The sequence below is a fragment of the Equus przewalskii genome, chromosome 15, assembly GCF_037783145.1.
Source record: "Equus przewalskii isolate Varuska chromosome 15, EquPr2, whole genome shotgun sequence".
Lineage (NCBI taxonomy): Eukaryota > Metazoa > Chordata > Mammalia > Perissodactyla > Equidae > Equus > Equus przewalskii.
Window position 1 is genome coordinate 67,419,416 of NC_091845.1, and position 20,388 is coordinate 67,439,803.

Sequence of the window (20,388 nt, forward strand, 5' to 3'; positions counted from 1 at the left end):
ATGTGTACATAGATAATTTAGGAAAGAATGAAACATAGAGTTAGAACTTTTGAGACCAACTTGTCCAGTCCTTCATTTTTGTTGCAGACTCAGAAACTCCAAGAGGTAAATTGACATTCCCAAGATTTCATGACTGAGAGATAGTGGCTGCAGTGTTGTTTTCACTGTTCTCTGCTTTTACAACATAAAGAATCCTTGCCTTAACTGCAGTTAAGGTCACAGGATGTGTCCCTTTTTTAAAATCTGGAATGCCCTTTCCAAAGGGGAAACTATTGTAAATATGGTTAGATAAAATAAAAGTATTATTCTTGGTACATTATGAGGTAAATAGACTGTGCAAAGACTTTGAGGTCTAATCAGGTTATGGATACTACATTTGTGTCTGAATTAAATTTCAGGTATTTCTGCGACAAGAATGCATTTTACATTTTAATAACATTTTGGGCTATAAAAAGGAATAAAACCTGTTGTTCAATATTCTGCCTTTAGACTTTCCAGATTTCTGTTTAGTTGTTCATAAAATACCAGGACACAAAGTGGCATCTTTCAGAGATACTGATGCCTGACTTCAGTAATACCCACAATGAACCATTTTTTTTCTATCTTGTTCTGTTATTTATTAGATTATGTTAGAGGGTCTTCAGTATTTAGCCTAGCTCCTTCCTTTCTGCAAATAGAGAAGTTCAGTGCTAGAGAGAGAGAGATGAGTAGTCATCACAGGGATATTCATGAACAATTCTACTTCTGAATTTTGAAGAAACTGTGTTTATTTTTATTCCAGATGGTCAAACTGCTCTTGTCCAGGGGTGCCAATATTAATGCTTTTGACAAGAAAGATAGACGTGCTATCCATTGGGCAGCATATATGGGTATGTATTTTAAATTTAAATTTATTTTTAAATTTATTTTTTGACATTATATATTCAGGAAAAGTTGTACATTTTAATTCTTGCATTTGGTATAACATCTGTCTTTTAGAATAGTGAGAAGTTACACCATATCTGAGTTTGCTGCCCAAGTGGAACCAGTCTCCGGTGGGGTGGAGGTAGGGGGATAGATCACCAGAACAGGAATGCATTGGGCCCAGTCCTCCTAAAAGCTGTTTGAAATTAATTTTGTTTACCTTTAAAGGGAGAGACATCCTAGACACAAGCCTGGGATACATAGTTTAGATTGGTGTTTACTGAAAGCTCATTCTCATACCCATCCTTTTTTTAAATGAGAATATTTAGGTATAGGTTATGAAGATGCTTTAAGAAGCATATTAATTTGGGCCGAGCACTGAGTTTAATAGGCATCATCATGTTTGATTTCTACAGTAGTAATTTCATAGAAAGAAACTGAGACTTAGAATATATGTTTTTCTGCTGTAATATAATATATGTGTGCTTGAAAAATCTTAGGATCTACAGAATTGCACTCTGAAACTAACAGAGCTCCTGGGAAAACAGTCCTGGGATAGACCACCCAAAACCTATGCAACTTTGTGATCAGAGCACTAACAAAAACATTAATTGGTTCTTGAAGTAACTTGGACAGCCAGGGAGGAGGCAGGTCAGCCCACCTCAGGATATTTTTAAATGCACAAAAGGAGTGGAGTAGAAATGCTGGTTTGTGGATGCTAAGACCATGTGTGTGGAAGTAGATCTGCAAGCATGGAGGAAGTACAGCCTGCCACACACATTGCAAGTCCTACAAGGCTAGGGTTGTACTCTGGGAGGAAGCCATAGATGTAGGCATTCATTTTTCAGGTTTCTTAAAATAGAACTGAAAGAACTCCTCCCTTGGCAGCCATGGAGCTCAGTGCTTTTTTTGATTCCTGTGAAAGGTTGTAATTCTACTTCTGCTATTCTGACTCCTCTGGCTGAGGAAAAATCACATAGGGACTGACGTATCTTGTGTGTAATACTGGTATCATTCCTTGATTTGCCACTCACACTACCTGATTACAAAGACATCTAGCTAGCCACCCTTCTTACAGGCATAGTTTGTCCTCACTGCTCCCTGCTCTTGGTTTTTGTCTTTTCCTGTCTCTCACTTAAAAATAAAAGATTAAAGATCAATGGGAGATTATTAATTTTAAAAACTATATAAAATTGTAAAATAGGAAAATGTAAGAAAACAAATGAACTCAAACAAGTTGTATTTTCCTGGGGCCGGCCCAGTGGGAAGCGGTTAAGTTCGCACGTTCTGCTTCGCAGCGGCCCGAGGTTCACCAGTTCGGATCCCAGGTGCAGACATGGCACCGCTTGGCAAAAAGCCATGCTGTGGTAGGCATCCCACGTATAAAGTAGAGGAAGATGGGCATGGATGTTAGCTCAGGGCCAGTCTTCCTCAGCAAAAAGAGGAGGATTGGCAGTAGTTAGCTCAGGGCTAATCTTCCTCAAAAAAAAAAAGTTATATTTTCCTCAAGGTCCAGGAAAATCCTTTATCTATAATAGAAATAACCGAAAGCAGTAGCATCCATCTTGAACCGAAAGTGTGACTTTTAGCTTGGGTGTAAAGAAAGATAAAAAATGAAGGTTCCTGAAGGGTAACATTCTTGTCTGATGTCTCTTTAGAAAGCCAAAAGCTGAAAATCTTGGGCTTTGGTGTTTCTCTCACATCAAAGTTTTGTGCCTCTAGTTATCTCACGGGCAGTGTTCTTCTGTTAACTCAAGGTAAAACATTTAGAAGCAGATCTCCTGTGGCGTCCTAAAGTCATCTCCTCCCAGCCTGTAGATTTTTCATATTTTAAGTCTTAGGGACTGTTCTGAATATTCTGGTATAGCTTATTCTTCCAGACAGTTTAGGAACAGCTAGTCTGTGTGATTTAAAACTATACACCTTGTGTTAAAGGGTTTACACATTAAGCAGAGTGCATCAGAGCTTTTACCTCCAAAGAATTAGAGTTGACTCAACAGCTGTCTTCATAAAATTGAAGGCCAGGGGATTTTGTGGGTTGCCTCTAAGTGAGCTCCCAGAATAGCTCAGTGTGTATCTCAGGGGCCCTTGGGTGGCTTTGTTTTCCTTGATCCGTAAAGTGTCTCTTTTCAGGTCAGTTGTATATTGAAAAAGATACTCTGTTTTTTGGACCTAACTGTCCGTTTAATTTTTGAGCATAAACATTCAGAGATTCATAATTCTCCTTTCCCGTCTCTTCCTTCCTTTAAATGTGGAGAAAGAGGAGTATTGACACACAGCTTCTAAAACTGTTCAGCTGTTCTAGACATTCAGATTAAAGGGAGCTAACCACGTGAAGTAGGGAGTTATTGACTGGTCTAATAGACAAGCCTGAAGTCCAGGTCATTATCACCTCTAGGTCATATTCAGAGAATCTGTCAATATTCATGTAAGAGACGTTAGGATTACATAGTCTTCTTATAGTCTGTTTCTCCCAGGCTTCCTTATCTGCCCTGGCTTTCTATCTGCTGGTTGAGGCTCTCCTTACTTTTCTGTCAGACTCTACCTCTTATCCTTATGTTCGTAGTGAATTTTCTGTCAGTGTTCCCCAGCCCCACAGCTTTCTCCAAATGAATTGATCGCTTCCCCCTCTCTATGCCGTGTTTGCTCCTACCATGAACTTCATTAAGATCCCTTTTATACATTCATCTTTTCTGTTGCTTTCAGTACTTTTAGCAATATCCAGCCAGGTTCTCCCTCAGATTAGCTTACCATGATGATTTTGACATAGAAGGTACTAAATAAATATTAATTACCTTGATTAGCAACTCATTACATTATTTCTTCTTAAAGCAGTGCATAATTTGAGTGGATGTGAAATGGTATTTTTTCTCCTTCCTTTCCGTTTCATAAAAACTTACAAGTTCTAAACATAGCTCATTTTGCTTTTCTTATACATTCATGAACAAAACAAGAATGTAGAGAATTTTTCAAATTACTGACTGAAGGATGATGATTACATTTATCAAGTTCACACTGCATGCATGTTTTAAAAGGGTGTTGTTATTGATTACAGAGTTATGTATACCGTGCATGTCTAATGGATGCCATCTTCTAAAAATACACCTTGATGAATTAAATGAAATCTAGTCTCATTGGTAGCATTATTCTGTGAATTGTCAAGGAAGAGACATACTTGTTCTGGCCTGGGCCCACCTAGCTTTAACAATATCATGTATTTCACTCTAGAACTTATTTCCCTTTTTTCTTTTAAATATATCACTCCCAAACTGGCTATGGAAAGGCCCCTTCTTCGTGTTTTCATTGGTCCGTTAAATGAATTTATCCATATTTCTGAAATGTTTTAAATATTTGTCAGTTTTAAGGTTGTAAATTTGCCTGTGCATAGCCCCTTTTTAAAATAGGGCTTTATTGGTGCTAGGAAAAGTTCATACTTCCTGGAATCTACCAGTTTATATGCACAATTAATATGACCTGAATCATTTAGAATGATGTGTTGGTTTTGAACAGTTTTTGTGGTATGTTTGTATTATGGGGTTTTTAGTCTTAAACATCAGAAGAACTTAGTTTCTTTTTGGCATTTGATGAATAGTATGCATTTGCCCGGTTAAATAATCTGTATGTATGTAAGTCCTGGTTTCCACTACATTACAATAAACCCAAGTAGCTGTCTTTCTAGAACCGTAGATCAGAGAGTAATGTGTAGTGAGGGATCTTTTGTACCAGTTAATGCTCTTATATGGTAGTCACGTTGAATTTAGCACCTAATGATTTGATAGGTATTCTTTGGGGGTTTTTTCCCTAAAAAAAATAGTAGATATTTCTTTATATTGAGATGTGGGAAAAATAGCTGAAAGTATCCACTTTAATTTATAATTTATATGTTAGCTACTAAATCTATTTGATTCTTTGTGCATCTTGTAGTATCTCGGCGTAATTTTGTCGCAAGAGTGGGGCCTGTGTTTGAAAGCCTCATTTTTATAGTTATTAACTTTATATACTCCCTATGAAGGGATATTTAAAAAGAGCATCATGAGCAATTTATCTAATGTAACAAATATTTATTGGATGCCTGTTTTGTGTATAATGCTGGTCTTGGCCCTATGGAATACCAAGAAGTAGAACCTAAGAGCATATGATATTTGCCTTTGAAGATGTATATTTGGGAAGTTAATGGATAAAACTAGTTCAAGTGTTAATGATTCGATTTTAAGAAACCTCACAAGGTATTATATGCTTATTCTATGGTATTTATAGGTATATGGTGCTTTTGGTTTATAAGGCTTCTAGGGAAGAGATGACTGGATTGGTCAGGGAAGATAGGGACTGACATGGGCCTTCAAGGATTAGCAGCAATGATTGGAAAGAGACATCCAAGTAGAACATTCTATACAGCAAGGAATCCCATGAACGAAGGCAGAGAGGTGATAAGGTTATGGAGGGAAGAGAAAGCACTGTAAAATCTAATGTGATAAAAAACCTTCCAGATACATGTTCCCCTTCCTGGCCTTCTTGTGTGGTTGGGTGGGGCCGAAGACTAGTTCTGACTACTGAATTAAAAGCAGCATCACCTGTGGGGCCAGGGCATTTAATTGCTGGTGTGAGACTCTGCAGTCTGTTCCTCCTTCTGGCACAGTGACCAGTCGTATTCAAGATGGTGTTAGCTACATGAGCCTGGGTCCCTGAGTGACTGAGCAGAGCCCACTTTCCAAGCTATACTAGTGTTAATGAGAAGTAAAACGCTAATTGTTTAAGCCACTGAGATTTGGGAGTTGATTGTTAACAACAGCACATATCACCTAGCCTGTCCTGATTGATAAAAGGATGAGTAGCAGACTAAGTTGGTTAAGAACATTTGGTGGAAATAATATGGAAAAAGAAGTTTTTAGCTGCATGTTCTAAAAACCTAACGTTTTTAGGAAACAAGCCCCAGTCACTCCCAGATTTTCGAGTAGAAGATTCCACTGAGGCAGAGAAATATAAACTAATATGTTACATTAGACATTAAAAGCTAACTTCAGAACTTGAGAATGTATTAAAAGAGCCTTGAAAACAACAAGATCTAGGCAAAAGGAGGATTATAGATTGCAGAGTTATCACTGGATAAAATAATCAAATGTAGTATTTTCATTATTAGTTACCTCTGTCAACATTTACCAAAATTATCCTGACTTCTTTTTTTTCCTTCTCGCTCGGGTTATAATGTGATTTACTCGTGACTTGTCATGCATTATCGAATTAATTTGCATTTTACCTTTCTTTCAAGATACTGAGGATTATATTTCCCTATGCTCATCTGTTTTATTTTTTTCTTCATAAACACATTTTCAGGTCACATTGAAGTAGTGAAATTACTTGTGGCACACGGAGCTGAAGTGACATGCAAGGATAAAAAGTCTTATACACCTCTTCATGCAGCAGCCTCTAGTGGAATGATCAGCGTAGTCAAGTACCTTCTAGATCTTGGAGTTGATGTAGGTATATAGATTAGCAGTATAAATGAATGGAGCATTTTAAAAATGTGATTTCATTGTTGACAGAAGTTATTTCAGATGTTAAAGATGATTTTGTACAATAATGGTTTTGTGTTTTAACCAGATATTTATAGTCCTTTACGTAACATATAGTGCACTGATATCTGATCAAGACGCGTATATTAAGAGGTAAAAAATACATTCCAAAGGTGAATGATTGATTGACAGAAGTTTTTCTTCTCCATCACACTCCAGACCCTGTAGCTCCATTTCAACAGTGGAAACCAGTAGATAGACACACTTGGATTGTTTTTTCTCAGTGGCTAGGTTATTGTTTGTCTTATTTACCCAGTTAATCTGATATTCCCTTTAAACAACTAGCAGTTCACATTACAGGATATCAGCAAGAGCTAGGCAGGTAAACTAGAAGTTTCTTGCCTATCAACTCTGAGTGTACTATATAAATATGTTTGGTTAGGAAGGGTTGCTGCTTTATCTGAATGTATTTGATTCCTAAATTGAGATAGCTAAGAATACCTGTGGCTTTCACAGGCCATCCTTTAAGTCCATGTACTATATGCCCTCTCTCAGTATATTTACTCTTATTTTAGGTACAGTTCTGACATACTCATCTGGTTCTTCAAAACACAGATTAAAAGCAGCAAATTAGAAGGAGAGAGGGTAAGGCTCTGCTAGAGGGAGGCAGTTTAGAGCAGCTGCAAAAAACAAACAAGAAAAAGGTAGGTGTAGTCTGGTTGGACAAAGAATACATGGCAGAACTGTAGAGCTGAATAAACTCTTAATTTAAGGACTACGTGAAGCACTCTGCCTAAAGCAAGCAAGTAGTTATTGAAACTGTGGGGATCGTGAGAAGAAGTTGCAAAAATCTAAACACGTTGTTAGGTAGGATCTTGTAGAGTGCAAACGGATAAAAGTTTTATTTCAACTCAAAGGTTCCTGTAGCTCTCTTTCACCAAAGTAACATAATGCCTTAAAAGACCCTGATCTACGTAAATGAGACACCCATGTTTCAGATCATTGTTTCAAGTCCATTCTGGTTCAATTTTTAAAATTTATTTTATTGACAGTAAAATAACATTCTTAAACTCTGGTGACAGAGTATGCTTTGAAAAAAAGTGACCAGACTTAGAGCCATTTAGTGACATTTGACTTCCATAACAAATTACCATAAAGCAAGTGACTTAAAAACAACAAATTTAATTTCAAAGTTCTGGAGGCTCTGAGCTGGAATCTGTTCCATGTCTCCCAGCTTTTGCTGATGAAATATTGGTACTTTGACTAAAGTTGTCTTACTTTTTCACCTCCTCCAATTTCTGTTGCTAGGGATCTCAGAAAAGAAAATGTTGAAATTGTGGTAAGTTGGGGCCAGCTACATGGTTAGAGGGCACAGTTACCACCAAGACTACCCTTACTTCTCACCAACTGCAAGTTTGGGAGGTTTCCCAAAACCACCTTCAGGTTTGATAATTCACTAAAAGGACTCGAAAAACCCACTGAAAACTATTAATACTCACAGTTATGGTTTATTACACAGAAAAGATACAAATTAAGATCAGCCAAAGGAAGAGACACATAGGGCAGAGTCCAGGAGTATTCTAAACGCAAAGCTTCCATTGTCCTCTCCCCATGGAGTTAGGACTCCTCACTCTTCCAGCATCAAGCGTGACAATATGCACATAGTATTGCCGACCAGGAAAGTTCACCTGAGCTTTGTTTCAGAGTTTTTATTGGGGCTCCATTACATAGGCGGGATTGATTGATCAACTGCCCACATGATTGATTTTAGTCTCCAAGTCCACGGATACTGAAGGACTCAAAACCCTCACCAACATGGTTGGTTTATGTGACATGGTCATCCCCTACCCTAAGACTATTGGCTGTGGCCACTCCTACTCTTAAGATCTAGTGTATCCAGCTCCCACCCTAAACAAGGACACTCCTATCAGGTATACCATAGATTACCTCCCAGAAGACAAGGGCAGAGGCCAGACATCATTTTGGGCAAAGGTCAAATTGTTTACTGCACAAAGTCTTGTAAATTTTAAAGTATTCATATGTTTTATTTAAAAGAAATAGAATGAATAAGAAACTTGAGTTGTATGAATTATTTCATAATATTGAGCATATTCTTTTAAGCACATTCATTTTGGTAAAATGTCAACATATAAGACTAGAAAATATCTAGAGCCTAAGTTTGTTGCAAAAATGAATGAAATAAATAGAAAAAAATGCCACTGTTTTTAAAAATCCTGATCTTCATTGCCAACTTTAATCCTTTGTCACTACAAATGAAAAGTCTGGAAATAGGCATGCTACTCACTGTATCTCAGAATTTTCAGTATTTGTTCAGTATTTTCGTGATTCTTAGAGTTAATTCTATAATTATTGCTTACCTACAAGACTTTTAAAAATATGTTAGTTTTCATTTTCCTAAGATCTCTTTCTTGGAATTATTCAGTTTTGTCATGAAGTAGACATTGTATATATGAATTGTATTTCCTGAATGAACAAAATCCATTTGACACCAAAATGCTATTGATAATGTTCATGATTTTAAAAGAACTTTAGAGTTATAAACCTTATTTGTGTATTTATCCCTGTCTGTTTCTCACTTTAATAATTTGATTGCAGCCACAGCATTGCTAAAATAGCTCACAACTGATAATTAGTAAGACTACTTTAACATTGACATTGTTTTCTTCCAATAGATGAATGAACCAAATGCCTATGGAAATACACCTCTTCATGTAGCCTGCTATAATGGACAAGATGTTGTAGTGAATGAACTTATAGACTGTGGTGCTAATGTTAATCAAAAGAATGAAAAAGGATTTACTCCTTTGCACTTTGCTGCTGCATCAACACATGGAGCATTGTGTTTAGAGCTTCTAGTAGGCAATGGGGCTGATGTCAATATGAAGGTATGAAATAAAATCAGAATCTGTACTGTGGAATTTAGGAGTTCACTGTTTGAAGCAATATGAGTAACAAATACCATTCAGCTATAAAAAGGAACAAATTATTGATGCACATAAGAACACAGATGAATCCTAAAACTATTATGCTGAGTAAAAACCTTACGCAAGAATATATACACTATTTCCATTTATATAAGGTTCTAGAACAGACGCAATTCCATTTATATGGGGTTCCAAATTCTACAGGTGAAAAGAAAAACAGAACATTTGTTGCCTCTGGGCGGGGGGATTGATGAAAAAGAGGCATAAGGGAACCTTCTGGAGTGTGATGGTAACGTTCTGTATTTTGACAAGCTTTTTGTTCTGTGAATAAGCATTTGTCAAAACTCATGAAGTGGTACATATAAGATTTGTGCCCTTCATTACATGTAAATTTTCCTTTAGAAGATAACAAACCAAACAGATGTTGAACCCTGGTTAATGATGGTGCATACCAGAATACTTAGAGGTAATATGTAGTGATAACTGCAGCTAACTTTGAACAGCATCAAATAGTTGGATGGATGAGTGAATGGATAGATGGAGAGATTGCTATGTGATAATGCTCTTATAGTAAAATGTTATTGGTTAGTGGTAGAATTTAGCTGGTATGTGTGTGGGTGTTCACTGTAATAGTCTTTCAGCTTTTCTGTTCTGAAATTTTTCACAGTGTTAGAGAAATTAGAAGCCCAATATCAGTGTGTTACAAATAAGGAATAGTTGCTATTTGGTTTTTTGTTCATAATCACTTTCAGGAATGATTATTTAATTTTAGAAATATATGAAAATTCTGGAGCCAAAATAAATGCACTTTCACTGTATTCTGTGGAAGAGCATGTGCAACCACGATTTTGAACATCACTATAATGTGTAAGCATCGTTTTAGATTTTCCAAGATGCTTTCACTGATTGCTTTGTATTAATTCATCAATTCATTCTTTGAGCACTTGCCAGACCATATCTTGTGGTATCAAGAAAGAAAACCACAAATAAAATTGAACCATTCAGTGTTAGTAAAAACCTTTAAGCTTAAAATATGTTTTTCAGAGCTTTAAATACATTATATTTCAGCTCCTTTTGTAGGAATGATGAACCAGTGTCTTTCAGACTGGTAGAGAGAAGAGTCCATTTTCTTACCTCTCTGACTTTGGAGAAGCCTTTAATGATGCCACTGACCCACTCTGACAGCTGTACCAGCAGCAAGTCCATCTATAATTAGGTCATTGCTCTAAATTGTCCTCTCCCAGCTAAAGCACAAAATTGGTACACATCACACCCAAGGAAGGAAAGGGCATGAGGTGTGATAAAGAACTCCTATTATGCTTAAGGTTATGTCTCTCTGTTAAGAATAAACATTTAAAGCTTTCAGTTCTCACTCAAATCACCTACAAAAGTTTTTTTAATAGTTTAAATAATTACTAAAAATTTATTGGTAGTAAGTTTGAACCGCTTATTTTGATTTGAAGAATTCCTTCTGTTTGGATAATCAGGGCCAAGAAAAATATCTAACCTCTTGTGGGGGGAGAAAATTGTTACTTGTTTCCTCAAAGGCCTAGTAATATTTTTTAATAAAGATTAGACTATTTCAAAAATAAAATTTTTGAAATCATCTTAACATTTCTCAAAAGAAAAGATCACAACCAAATTTTTAGTCTTTGTGAGACCTTATGATAAAGTGACTGTGGTTAAAATCATTTTTATATGTTAAATATTAAGTATTATGGCATAAAGGAGGCTTACATCTTATCATTAGCTATTACATATTTTTTAGCTTATATATTGCTGTCTTTAAAGGGTAAAAATTAGGCTGTCTATTTATGTTTATACAGTACCATTTAGACGTGAATAATATAATTTGGTGATGAATCACTTGATTCATATGTCAGTGCTTACATCCCTAACTCCAGTATCTGTGATTTTTAAGTCTTTATTTATTTTTTTTTTTTTGAAATGTAGAAATGAGAATCAGTGCTACAAGAGGCTTACTTATAGTATAATGCTCAAACCTATGGTCCTATTTGAAGTTACCTCCTTAATGGTTTAGAAAATTCAATGGTGGATTTTACACATAACAGGGAAATTTTTAAGCAAAGCAGTTAAGATATGGTAGTTAAGTAGATTTGAAGGCAACAAGCTATGATGTTGGTTTAAAAATAGATTTCATAAAAGTTGCCTTAATCTTGCATCAGGATGTATGACATCCCGTTTGTATGCAATTGTCCGATTATCTTATTGCCAGGTTCCATTGGAACACATTTACTGTGTTGTTAATGACTTCTTAAGGTACCTTCTAGCTCCGAAATTATATGAAAATTGTTGATAGCTGTGAGTTTTCAACCAATAAGAATGTATATTCATTCAAGAATTATCTTCTTTCCTGACACCTGTGTTTCCTGTATTTGTCAAATCAGTCCTTATCAAATTGTCACTTGACTAAGGAGCTAAGGCTTTGACACTTGCCTTGTATTACAAAAAATTATATTTGCTAACCCTCGTGTTCTCCTTATCAAGTCATCTCTTTCTTTTTCCTTGCTTCATCTTTTCCTCCTACCCCATTCTCCGTTTTGATATTTCTAGCCTTGATCAAGTTGTGGATGACTAGGAGTTAGAATGTGAATTTAGCTTTGTAATTAATTCAGTTTATAAGTTTTTAAATTGGTTGTCGTAGAGTATACATAGAGGTAAAATGAATGGAGTTTAAAAACCAATATGAATCTGATTTTTATAACCTTGCTTAGCATGGTCCTTGCTGCATTGATTGTCTCACTTACATGAACACCTTTTCCTACCCCACCCTCTTCTTTGAGAATAAATTTTGGTTAGATAAAAAAAATATTTTATTTCAAATTTAAACCGAACAAGTATTGTGATACATGTGGCTTTTTGTTGTTGTTGCTGTTTTTGGTCACCTGTGAAACCAACTGTTAAAATTTTGTTGGGTCTTTTTTTATTTTTTGTTTAAAACTCCTAATTTGATTCTAAAGTGATTTAAGGTGACTTAAAAAAATCTACCCATTTTCTCCCCAATTCGGTGAGAAATAAATATGCTTTCCCCTCTCCTAACATATCTTAAAGTGGACTTTTCAGTTGGTAATCTGAATCTCTTTTTCCTTTATAGATTTAGGGTACTTTTTATGATCAGTATGTAGAGAATAAAAATGTTAATCAAATGCCAACTATAGGCTTATAGTAAAGGACTCCACCACTTATTATCTATGGGACCACCTTACGTTACTTAATCCCAGAGCCTATAAAATAGGGTTAATGGTACCTATCTCTTAGGTTTGTGAGGAGTAAGTGACAAATATACATGAAGTGGTTTAAAACTGCCTGGAACATAGTGCTTACTATATATATATATGTTCGCTATAATTATATTTCAAATTTCTCATTTTATGAACTCAAATTTTTGTTACAGTTTAGTTTTTGTTTTTTGCCTGTAAAAAATGCCTATAGGTAAAACATCAACATTAAAAATCAAGATATGTCATATAAGGAAGATTTTGAATATTCACTATAAACTGGAATCTCTTTATTAAAATGCTTTTGTGCTTTTCGTTTTGTTTTTCTGATTGAAAGAATAACAACTAGTATATAAATAAAAACTCCAAATAGAAATAATAGTTCATATTGTGTAACATATATTGGTGTGTTATATGGGTGTTTTATGAAGATTATTATATTTATTCTGTACAGCAGACCTATGAGGTATAGGTGGTATTATATCAATTTTCAGTTGAGGAAGTGAAGGCTCAAGAATATAGGCATCTTCTCTAAAATCTTGCTGTGGTGAATGACAGAGCTGGGATTCTTGCTCAAGTTATTCTGACTCCAGAGCCTGAGCTTGCTTGCTTGCTTGTTTTGGGTTTCTTTTTTCCCCTCTCTGTTTGCACTGCTTCCAAAAGATTGAAGATTCTTTAAGATAACTTGCCAGTTGGATGACTTGTTTGCTTGAAGGAATTAGTATTACTAATATTATGGAATACCTATCTAGGTATTTGATTCCATATGAAGTTGGTCTGATACTCCATTATTAGAATGATGTGAGGATTTCTTAATGCAGTTTTATCGTAAACGTAAGACACTTGTCACAGTTGAATTTTGAATCTATACACAGAAGGTATACTGAATCTTGCTGAGGGATGAGGAATTGGAAAACAGTTTCCTTTGTGATGGTCACGTTCTTTTGTTTTTTTTGAGGAAGATCAGCCCTGAAGTAACATCTGCTGCCAATCCTCCTCTTTTTGCTGAGGAAGACTGGCACTGAGCTATGCCCATCTTCCTCTGCTTTATTTGTGGAACGCCTACCACAGCATGGCTTGATTAGTGGTGCCATGTGCACACCCAGGAGCCAAACCGGTGGACCCTGGGCCGCTGAAGTGGAACGTGCGAACTTAACCACTGCACCACTGGGCTGGCCCCACATGTATATTTTGATTAACAAAAAAATTTTAGGGAAGAAAAGAGTTTACCTAACTCATAATAAAAGATGTCACCTAAATTGGACATTGTTTTTCTTCATATCTGAAACTTCTTTAGAATTTCAAATTTTCTTCATTAAATACACACATGCACATCCAGTCTCATTTATTATTTTAAGTAATTTGAGAAAACAGCTAACAATATTTATTACGAATAATTATAACAAATTAATATACAAAGTATTTTAAGTGAACTGTAGTGGCTGAAGTTAATTCTGACATTCACTTTTCCTTGGTCAAGGAGGGATTCAGCATTTCTTAGAATGAAAGAATTGTAGCAATCTGAAATTTTTGAAATGTGAGAAGCACATCCTGGCTCTACCACTCCTGATTATGTGACCTTGGTTGAATCATTTAGTATCTTTGTGCTTCAGTTTCCCCATCTATGAAATAGAAATGAGATTAAGATTACATCGTACCTACCATGCGGAATTTTTTAAAAACTATAACCATTGTTTTTTTGTATATTTGTGCTTTATGATATACAGGCTAAAAAAAATTAGTTCTTAATTTTGATCAGCTGTTTTACCTCCATAAGTTTCAGTTAAACTTCACGCTTTAGTAATAGTTATACAAAATAAAGATGCAAGAGGATATTCAAAATAGAACTAAGGATTACCTATTAGGATGTAACAATAGTTTTAAATCTCTTTTGTGTGATTATTGCAGAGCAAAGATGGGAAAACCCCACTGCACATGACTGCCCTCCACGGTAGATTCTCCAGATCACAAACCATTATCCAGAGTGGTAAAAAGTATTTCTGTTTGTTTTTTTTCTTACATGTAGTAAAAACATCCACAGAATGAATGGTATTGAGGAATTGTCATAGAAATCTATGTGTTTTTAATATTTGATTTCAGATCTCATGAAAATCAAGTAAAAAAGAATATAAAATGCCATGTATATATATCTTTTGTAATTTTGCTTTTCATTTATTTTTCTTTTGCTTCCCCTGAGTTATAAATAAAATTTCTCTAGCAGTTCATGTTGGCTTTTTTTAAACATTGCTAAATAGAAAACTGCCTTTTCCCTGCACTTTGTATTATATGTTAACAAAACTCTGTTGCATTTATCTTTTTTCCACTTTTGAATGTTTTGAACTATTTTTAAGATCTTCATTTATTGTTTTGAACTTGTATTCTTTTACATTTGAATTAGGACTAGGCAAGCTAAACTTTTAAACAAAAAGAACTTTTAGGTGCATTACTTTAAAGCAGTGTTTGCCAAGCTATGTTTCAAGGAACTGTTTCTTAGTGGTCCTCAAGATAATAGCTGTTATGGTTTTGCAGGAGAAGGTAGGAGTGGGTAGATTCATGATCAAATAATTCGTGAAACATTGCATGTAGTCTTCTTGATGACACACAGCGTGTACACATGAAAACTCTGAAATGTCTTGCTCTAAAGAAATGTGTTTAATTTTGTTTTAATACAGTGGTTTCCACACTTATTGGACCCCAGAACCTTTTTGTCATTTTTAAATCTGTTAAAAATCTTATACTCAATTCACAAAATTACTTTAACTATAAAATCTGTAACCCCAGTGTCTGGCCCAATAAATGTGCTATGAGTGAAATCTAGTTAAATTGCTATATCCACTAGTTTGTGCTTGAATAGCATTTTATATTGCTTTCCATGTAATAGATTTGACTTCGTCTTTATATAGTCCAATGTCTGACAGTGCATCCTTTATTGCAGGAGCTGTAATCGACTGTGAGGATAAGAATGGAAACACCCCTTTGCACATAGCGGCAAGGTACGGCCATGAGCTGCTGATCAACACTCTTATTACAAGTGGTGCTGACACTGCAAAGTAAGTACTTCCCAGGGGGTTGATAACTGCAGCAGGGAAACACAGGAGGAAGTAAATTGCAGTTTTCTAGATATTTGAAATGGAAATATGAATTTTGTCCTCAATATTGTACTAATTGCTTGGGCTTTTTCCTTTTTGTGTTGACGATGTGATAGGATAGATTATTTAATATGATTTCATTTGGTAAGCCAGCACAGAGTACTTTTATATTTTTTACCTCAGTTCTTTCTGGATTATAAGTAATAACAGAATTTTGATCAGAGCTTTTCGTTTTTGTGGTTATTATTTTTAATTAAGACTTGAAAAATCTTATATACTGAATACTTTTCTTTTTCATCCAAATAACAGATAGTGGTTTTCCGACTTTGTGCTGCAGCTCAGGGATTCCTTAGTAGCTGCTGCAAAGGATCTCTTGCTCCCCTCCTTTGATCAGAACAGCTCAGTTTTATCTATTTTATATATTAAAGTTTCCATGTAAGATTTTGTTTGAAAGATGGATTCTCTTGCATGCTCTTCAAAAGTAAACACCCTGCTTAAATTGATGTTTATCATTTCTATGTATGTTTTTATTACATTTATATATATTCATTAACATGTTTTAAACTTTCTCTAAATGGTATGCTACTATACACTTTTTTGCAACTTTTCCTTTTTTACATGAAGTTGTTGATTTAGCCATGTAGGTATACATTTGGGCTTTTTTCACATCTCTACAAGCAACTCTAGTTCATTCATTTTATAAAATTTAATTATTGTATAAAGATTTCACAATTTATTCATTCTCCTCATTGACAAACATAATTGCTTCTAGTTTTTTGTTTTACAAAAATTACTCCAGTGAACATTATTGAACATTTTGCCTTGTGGTAGTGATTCTCAGTGATGAGGTGGGGAGAATTTTTGGTTGTCATAATTTGGGGAGGAGGGTCTTACTGGCATCTTGTGTGGATGGAGCCCAGGGATACTGCTAAATATTCTGCCTGTGCAGGATAGCACCCCCCAACACACACACCAAAGTCCGTAATGACAGTAGTGCTGAGGTTGAAAAACTCTACTCTTGGAGGGAAATTGCTAGATAATAAGTTATCCCCACCTTCAGCCTTTTGCCAAATTGCTCTCCAGAGTGTTAGAGATTTTGACTCATCTGATTATCTTTTCACTTTAAGTAGTTTCTTTGTAATTTATGTAAATGATTGTATTTTTCTTGTGTTTGCTTTAGGCGTGGCATACATGGAATGTTCCCCCTCCATTTGGCAGCCTTAAGTGGTTTTTCAGATTGCTGCAGGAAACTTCTTTCTTCTGGTAAGTGGAACCTTCACAGACTGATTCTCCTTTTTTTGTCTCTCCAAACCCTCCCTAATTTTAATACAATCTCTTTATTCTGCTTTTCCAAAATTTCATATAGATATGTCCAAGTGTGGATCTTTTATTAACCCCTCTTAGAAGATATCAAGTCCTGTAATTTTAAGATTCGATGTTCTCTTCAGTTCTGGGAAGGGTTTTATTTTTCCGGTGATTTCTTCCTCACTGTTAGTTGGGGAATAGGATGTGGAATATTTTCTAGAGCAGCTTCTGTTCATTGAATGGTAGTCTTGGATTATCCCTTTATGTCTAGAAGCAAAATATCTCCACTTGCATGCTTGCTTTTTCAGACCCAGTAGCCATTCTATAGTATATTCTAGGTTTGTGAAATTAGTTATGCCATATGTAATTACTATTTTAAAATTCTAGAATCATGGGGGCAGCCCAGTGGCACAGTGGTTAAGTGCGCACATTCCACTTCCATGGCCTGGGGTTCGCCGGTTTGGATCCTGGGTGTGGACATGGCACCACTTGGCAATCCATGCTGTGGCAGGCATCTCACAAATAAAGTAGAGGAAGATGGGCACGGATGTTAGCTCAGGGCCAGTCTTCCTCAGCAAAAAGAGGAGGATTGGCAGCAGATGTTAGCTCAGGGCTAATCTTCCTCAAAAAAAAAAAAGCCAGAATCAGTCAATTTTAAACAAAACAGGATCAACAGCTTTCTATAAATATTACTACAAAACTATGATCCTTATTGAATGTATAGAATTACTAAATATAAAAGATTCTTAACTGATTTTAAGTGATATTCTATTTCTCAGAATGTTAAGAAAGTTGAACAGATTTTGTATATTAAAACTTGTGATTATTGAAAGAATTATGGGAAAGTTTCAGTGAAAGTGAACATATTTTGAGACAGTTCTGAGTTTTTCCTAATGATATTTTTTAAGTGAGTTAATTCTCTTTTGAGTTTTTTAAAGTACTTGTGTGTCCACAAGTATTCGCATACTTGTTTATCTGTGAAACAGAATTCTAAAATCTCTTCTCAGTGTTAGTAATAATCTACAGGTAGCAAAGTACCTGTGGCTTTTTTTTAAAAAAGCAGCTTTATTAAGGTATAATTCACATACCATAAAATCCACCCATTTAAAATTTATAGTTCAGTGTTTTAGTATATTCACAGAGGTGTGTAACCATCATAACCATCACTACAATCGATTTTAGAACATTTTCATCCCCCCACAAGAAACCCCATTAGCAGTCATCCCCATTTCCTTCCCTCCAGCACTAAGCAACCACTAATCTATTTTCTGTCTATAAACTTGCCTGTTCTGGACAGTTCATGGAAATGGGATCACCTATGATGTTGTCTTTTGTGACTGGTTTCTTTCACTTAGCAAAATGTTCTCAAAGGTCATCCATGTTGTATCATGTGTCAGTACTTTATTTCTTTGTATTGCTGAATAATATTCCCTTATAGCCTGTGGCTTTTAAACAAATACTTTAGCACTTGTCCTAAAACCCTCAACCCCTTAGAGACAGTTTTTTTTGTAATATTGCACATTATTAATCTATTTTCAATAATTGTGTACCTCTTTGTAATTCATAGTTTTGTTTGAGATGGGGGGGTGACTCGACGTTTCTTGACATAATACTTTAATATAAAGTATCATCTATAGTATAATATAAGATGTATTCATTCTTGTAGGATTTGATATAGATACCCCAGATGATTTTGGCAGGACCTGTCTACATGCAGCTGCAGCTGGAGGGTATGTTAACAAAATTTTTATTTTTTTAAGAAAAAGGTAGCTGGTCAGGGCAGTTTTTCTTATCTCTGTTTCTCTTTATTAGTTCTGGGCTACCACAAAATAGAAAACAAAACATAACAGTAGTGGTTTGGGAGAAGAAAGACTAGAGTGGTAGAAATTGCTTTTTTTAATCTTCCTCCACGTAGGTCATAAACTGTGACTGGGAGAGATAGAACAAACCTAGAAAAGGAAGTATTGCTCCCTGTAAGAGGAAATCATTTTTGAATAAATGGAAGAATATATGTCCTCAAATGAGTGCTTCAAAGCATTGATGTTCTGAGTAATGTTCTGAGAATGTTCTGAGTAATACTAGTATTCTTAGAGAAGATGTTTGGGATTTTTTAATCATAATTTCAGGAAAAAATTGTTGATAGTCTCTGTCTTGCCTCTACTCAGTATTAATATACAGGAAGCGGAAGTTTTCAGATTGAAAGATTTTGGACTAAGTTTTACATATTACTACCAGGGGAAACTAGGCAGTTAGTTTGAATGAACAATGAACTTCAACTAAAACTCTTGGTCTCTGAAGCATGCTGCTAATAATCTAATGTTAGTTATCATTTAGATTCTACATCTATGATAAGCCGTTTAATTCATGATGACTTATCAAAAGGACATTGGCAAGAATTTTATTCCCGTTAATAATTCCTTTAAAATTCCCAGTGGTTTCAGAGGACAAGTCTGCTGAACCAAGACTACCACTAGGCCAGTCTCAGTTTTAGAGATGGGTTGTGAACAAGTGACTAGGTCCTCTTATTCTTCCAAGGTCACCTAAGAACCTTCCAATTAAAACCTAGCTTCCATGTTACTTGCCTACAGAGAGAGGGACAACAGACAGCATGAGTGTCTGATCACTTGGCAGTTAGTTTTCATTGTAACGTAGTAAGTTGATGTTCAGGTTTATAAAAATTAAATTACAGAAATACCCATGCATGTACTATACTCTCCTATAGTTTTTACTAAGGATACATCTAAGTAAGCAATCATAGTATAGGTAAAGATAAGGGAAAGTGGACTTGGGACATTACCTGTGTTCTCAGGTTTGGTTTTGTTTGTTTTTTTTTTTTTAACCCATTTTAGTTTAATTTAGCATTAGAAACCCCTTAAATTTAGGTCATTCAATTATAAGCATTTTGTTTGAAGTTCGTTTTAAAGGTTCCTAAAAACTGTTCAGGAACTCTTTTACAAATGTGAACTTCCTTTTAAATAGTGACGATTCACTTGTCATTTCCTATCCACATGCCAGTATGTATGTACATAACTTTTTATATTCTATTAATTTTAATATTTTATTAAATACTAAATTTAATTTTAATTAAATTAATTTTAATATTTTTTCCTCATAAAATATAAATCATGCAATTTTATTCACTTTATCTTATTTGAAAACATGCTTTTATACTTATTTAAACCTACCAGTTTCATTGTAAAATTACTGACAGTTAGGTCTTCTAACTTTATTTTTCCCTGGATAGGAATTTGGAGTGCCTAAACCTTCTGCTGAATACTGGTGCAGACTTCAACAAAAAGGACAAATTTGGGAGGTAGGATGTGATACAGTTCCTGTGCAGAGCCCAGTTAATGTTATTTACTTAATGGTTTGCTTGACCTTCTCATTAGCTTCTGAG

The 20,388-nt window shown here is 35.1% G+C and overlaps 1 protein-coding gene across 12 annotated transcripts in view; it reads left to right on the plus strand.

The window, feature by feature from the left end:
* ANKRD28 (ankyrin repeat domain 28) overlaps positions 1-20,388 on the plus strand; it is a 200,659-nt gene that overhangs the window by 147,024 nt on the left and 33,247 nt on the right. For all 12 annotated transcript variants that reach the window (XM_070575993.1, XM_070575995.1, XM_070575998.1 and 9 more), the window contains 8 exons: positions 782-869; positions 6,235-6,377; positions 9,107-9,319; positions 14,506-14,584; positions 15,533-15,647; positions 16,867-16,949; positions 18,658-18,721; positions 20,236-20,304. In XM_070575993.1, the coding sequence (XP_070432094.1) occupies positions 782-869; positions 6,235-6,377; positions 9,107-9,319; positions 14,506-14,584; positions 15,533-15,647; positions 16,867-16,949; positions 18,658-18,721; positions 20,236-20,304 (854 nt within the window). The remainder of the gene's footprint in view (positions 1-781; positions 870-6,234; positions 6,378-9,106; positions 9,320-14,505; positions 14,585-15,532; positions 15,648-16,866; positions 16,950-18,657; positions 18,722-20,235; positions 20,305-20,388) is intronic.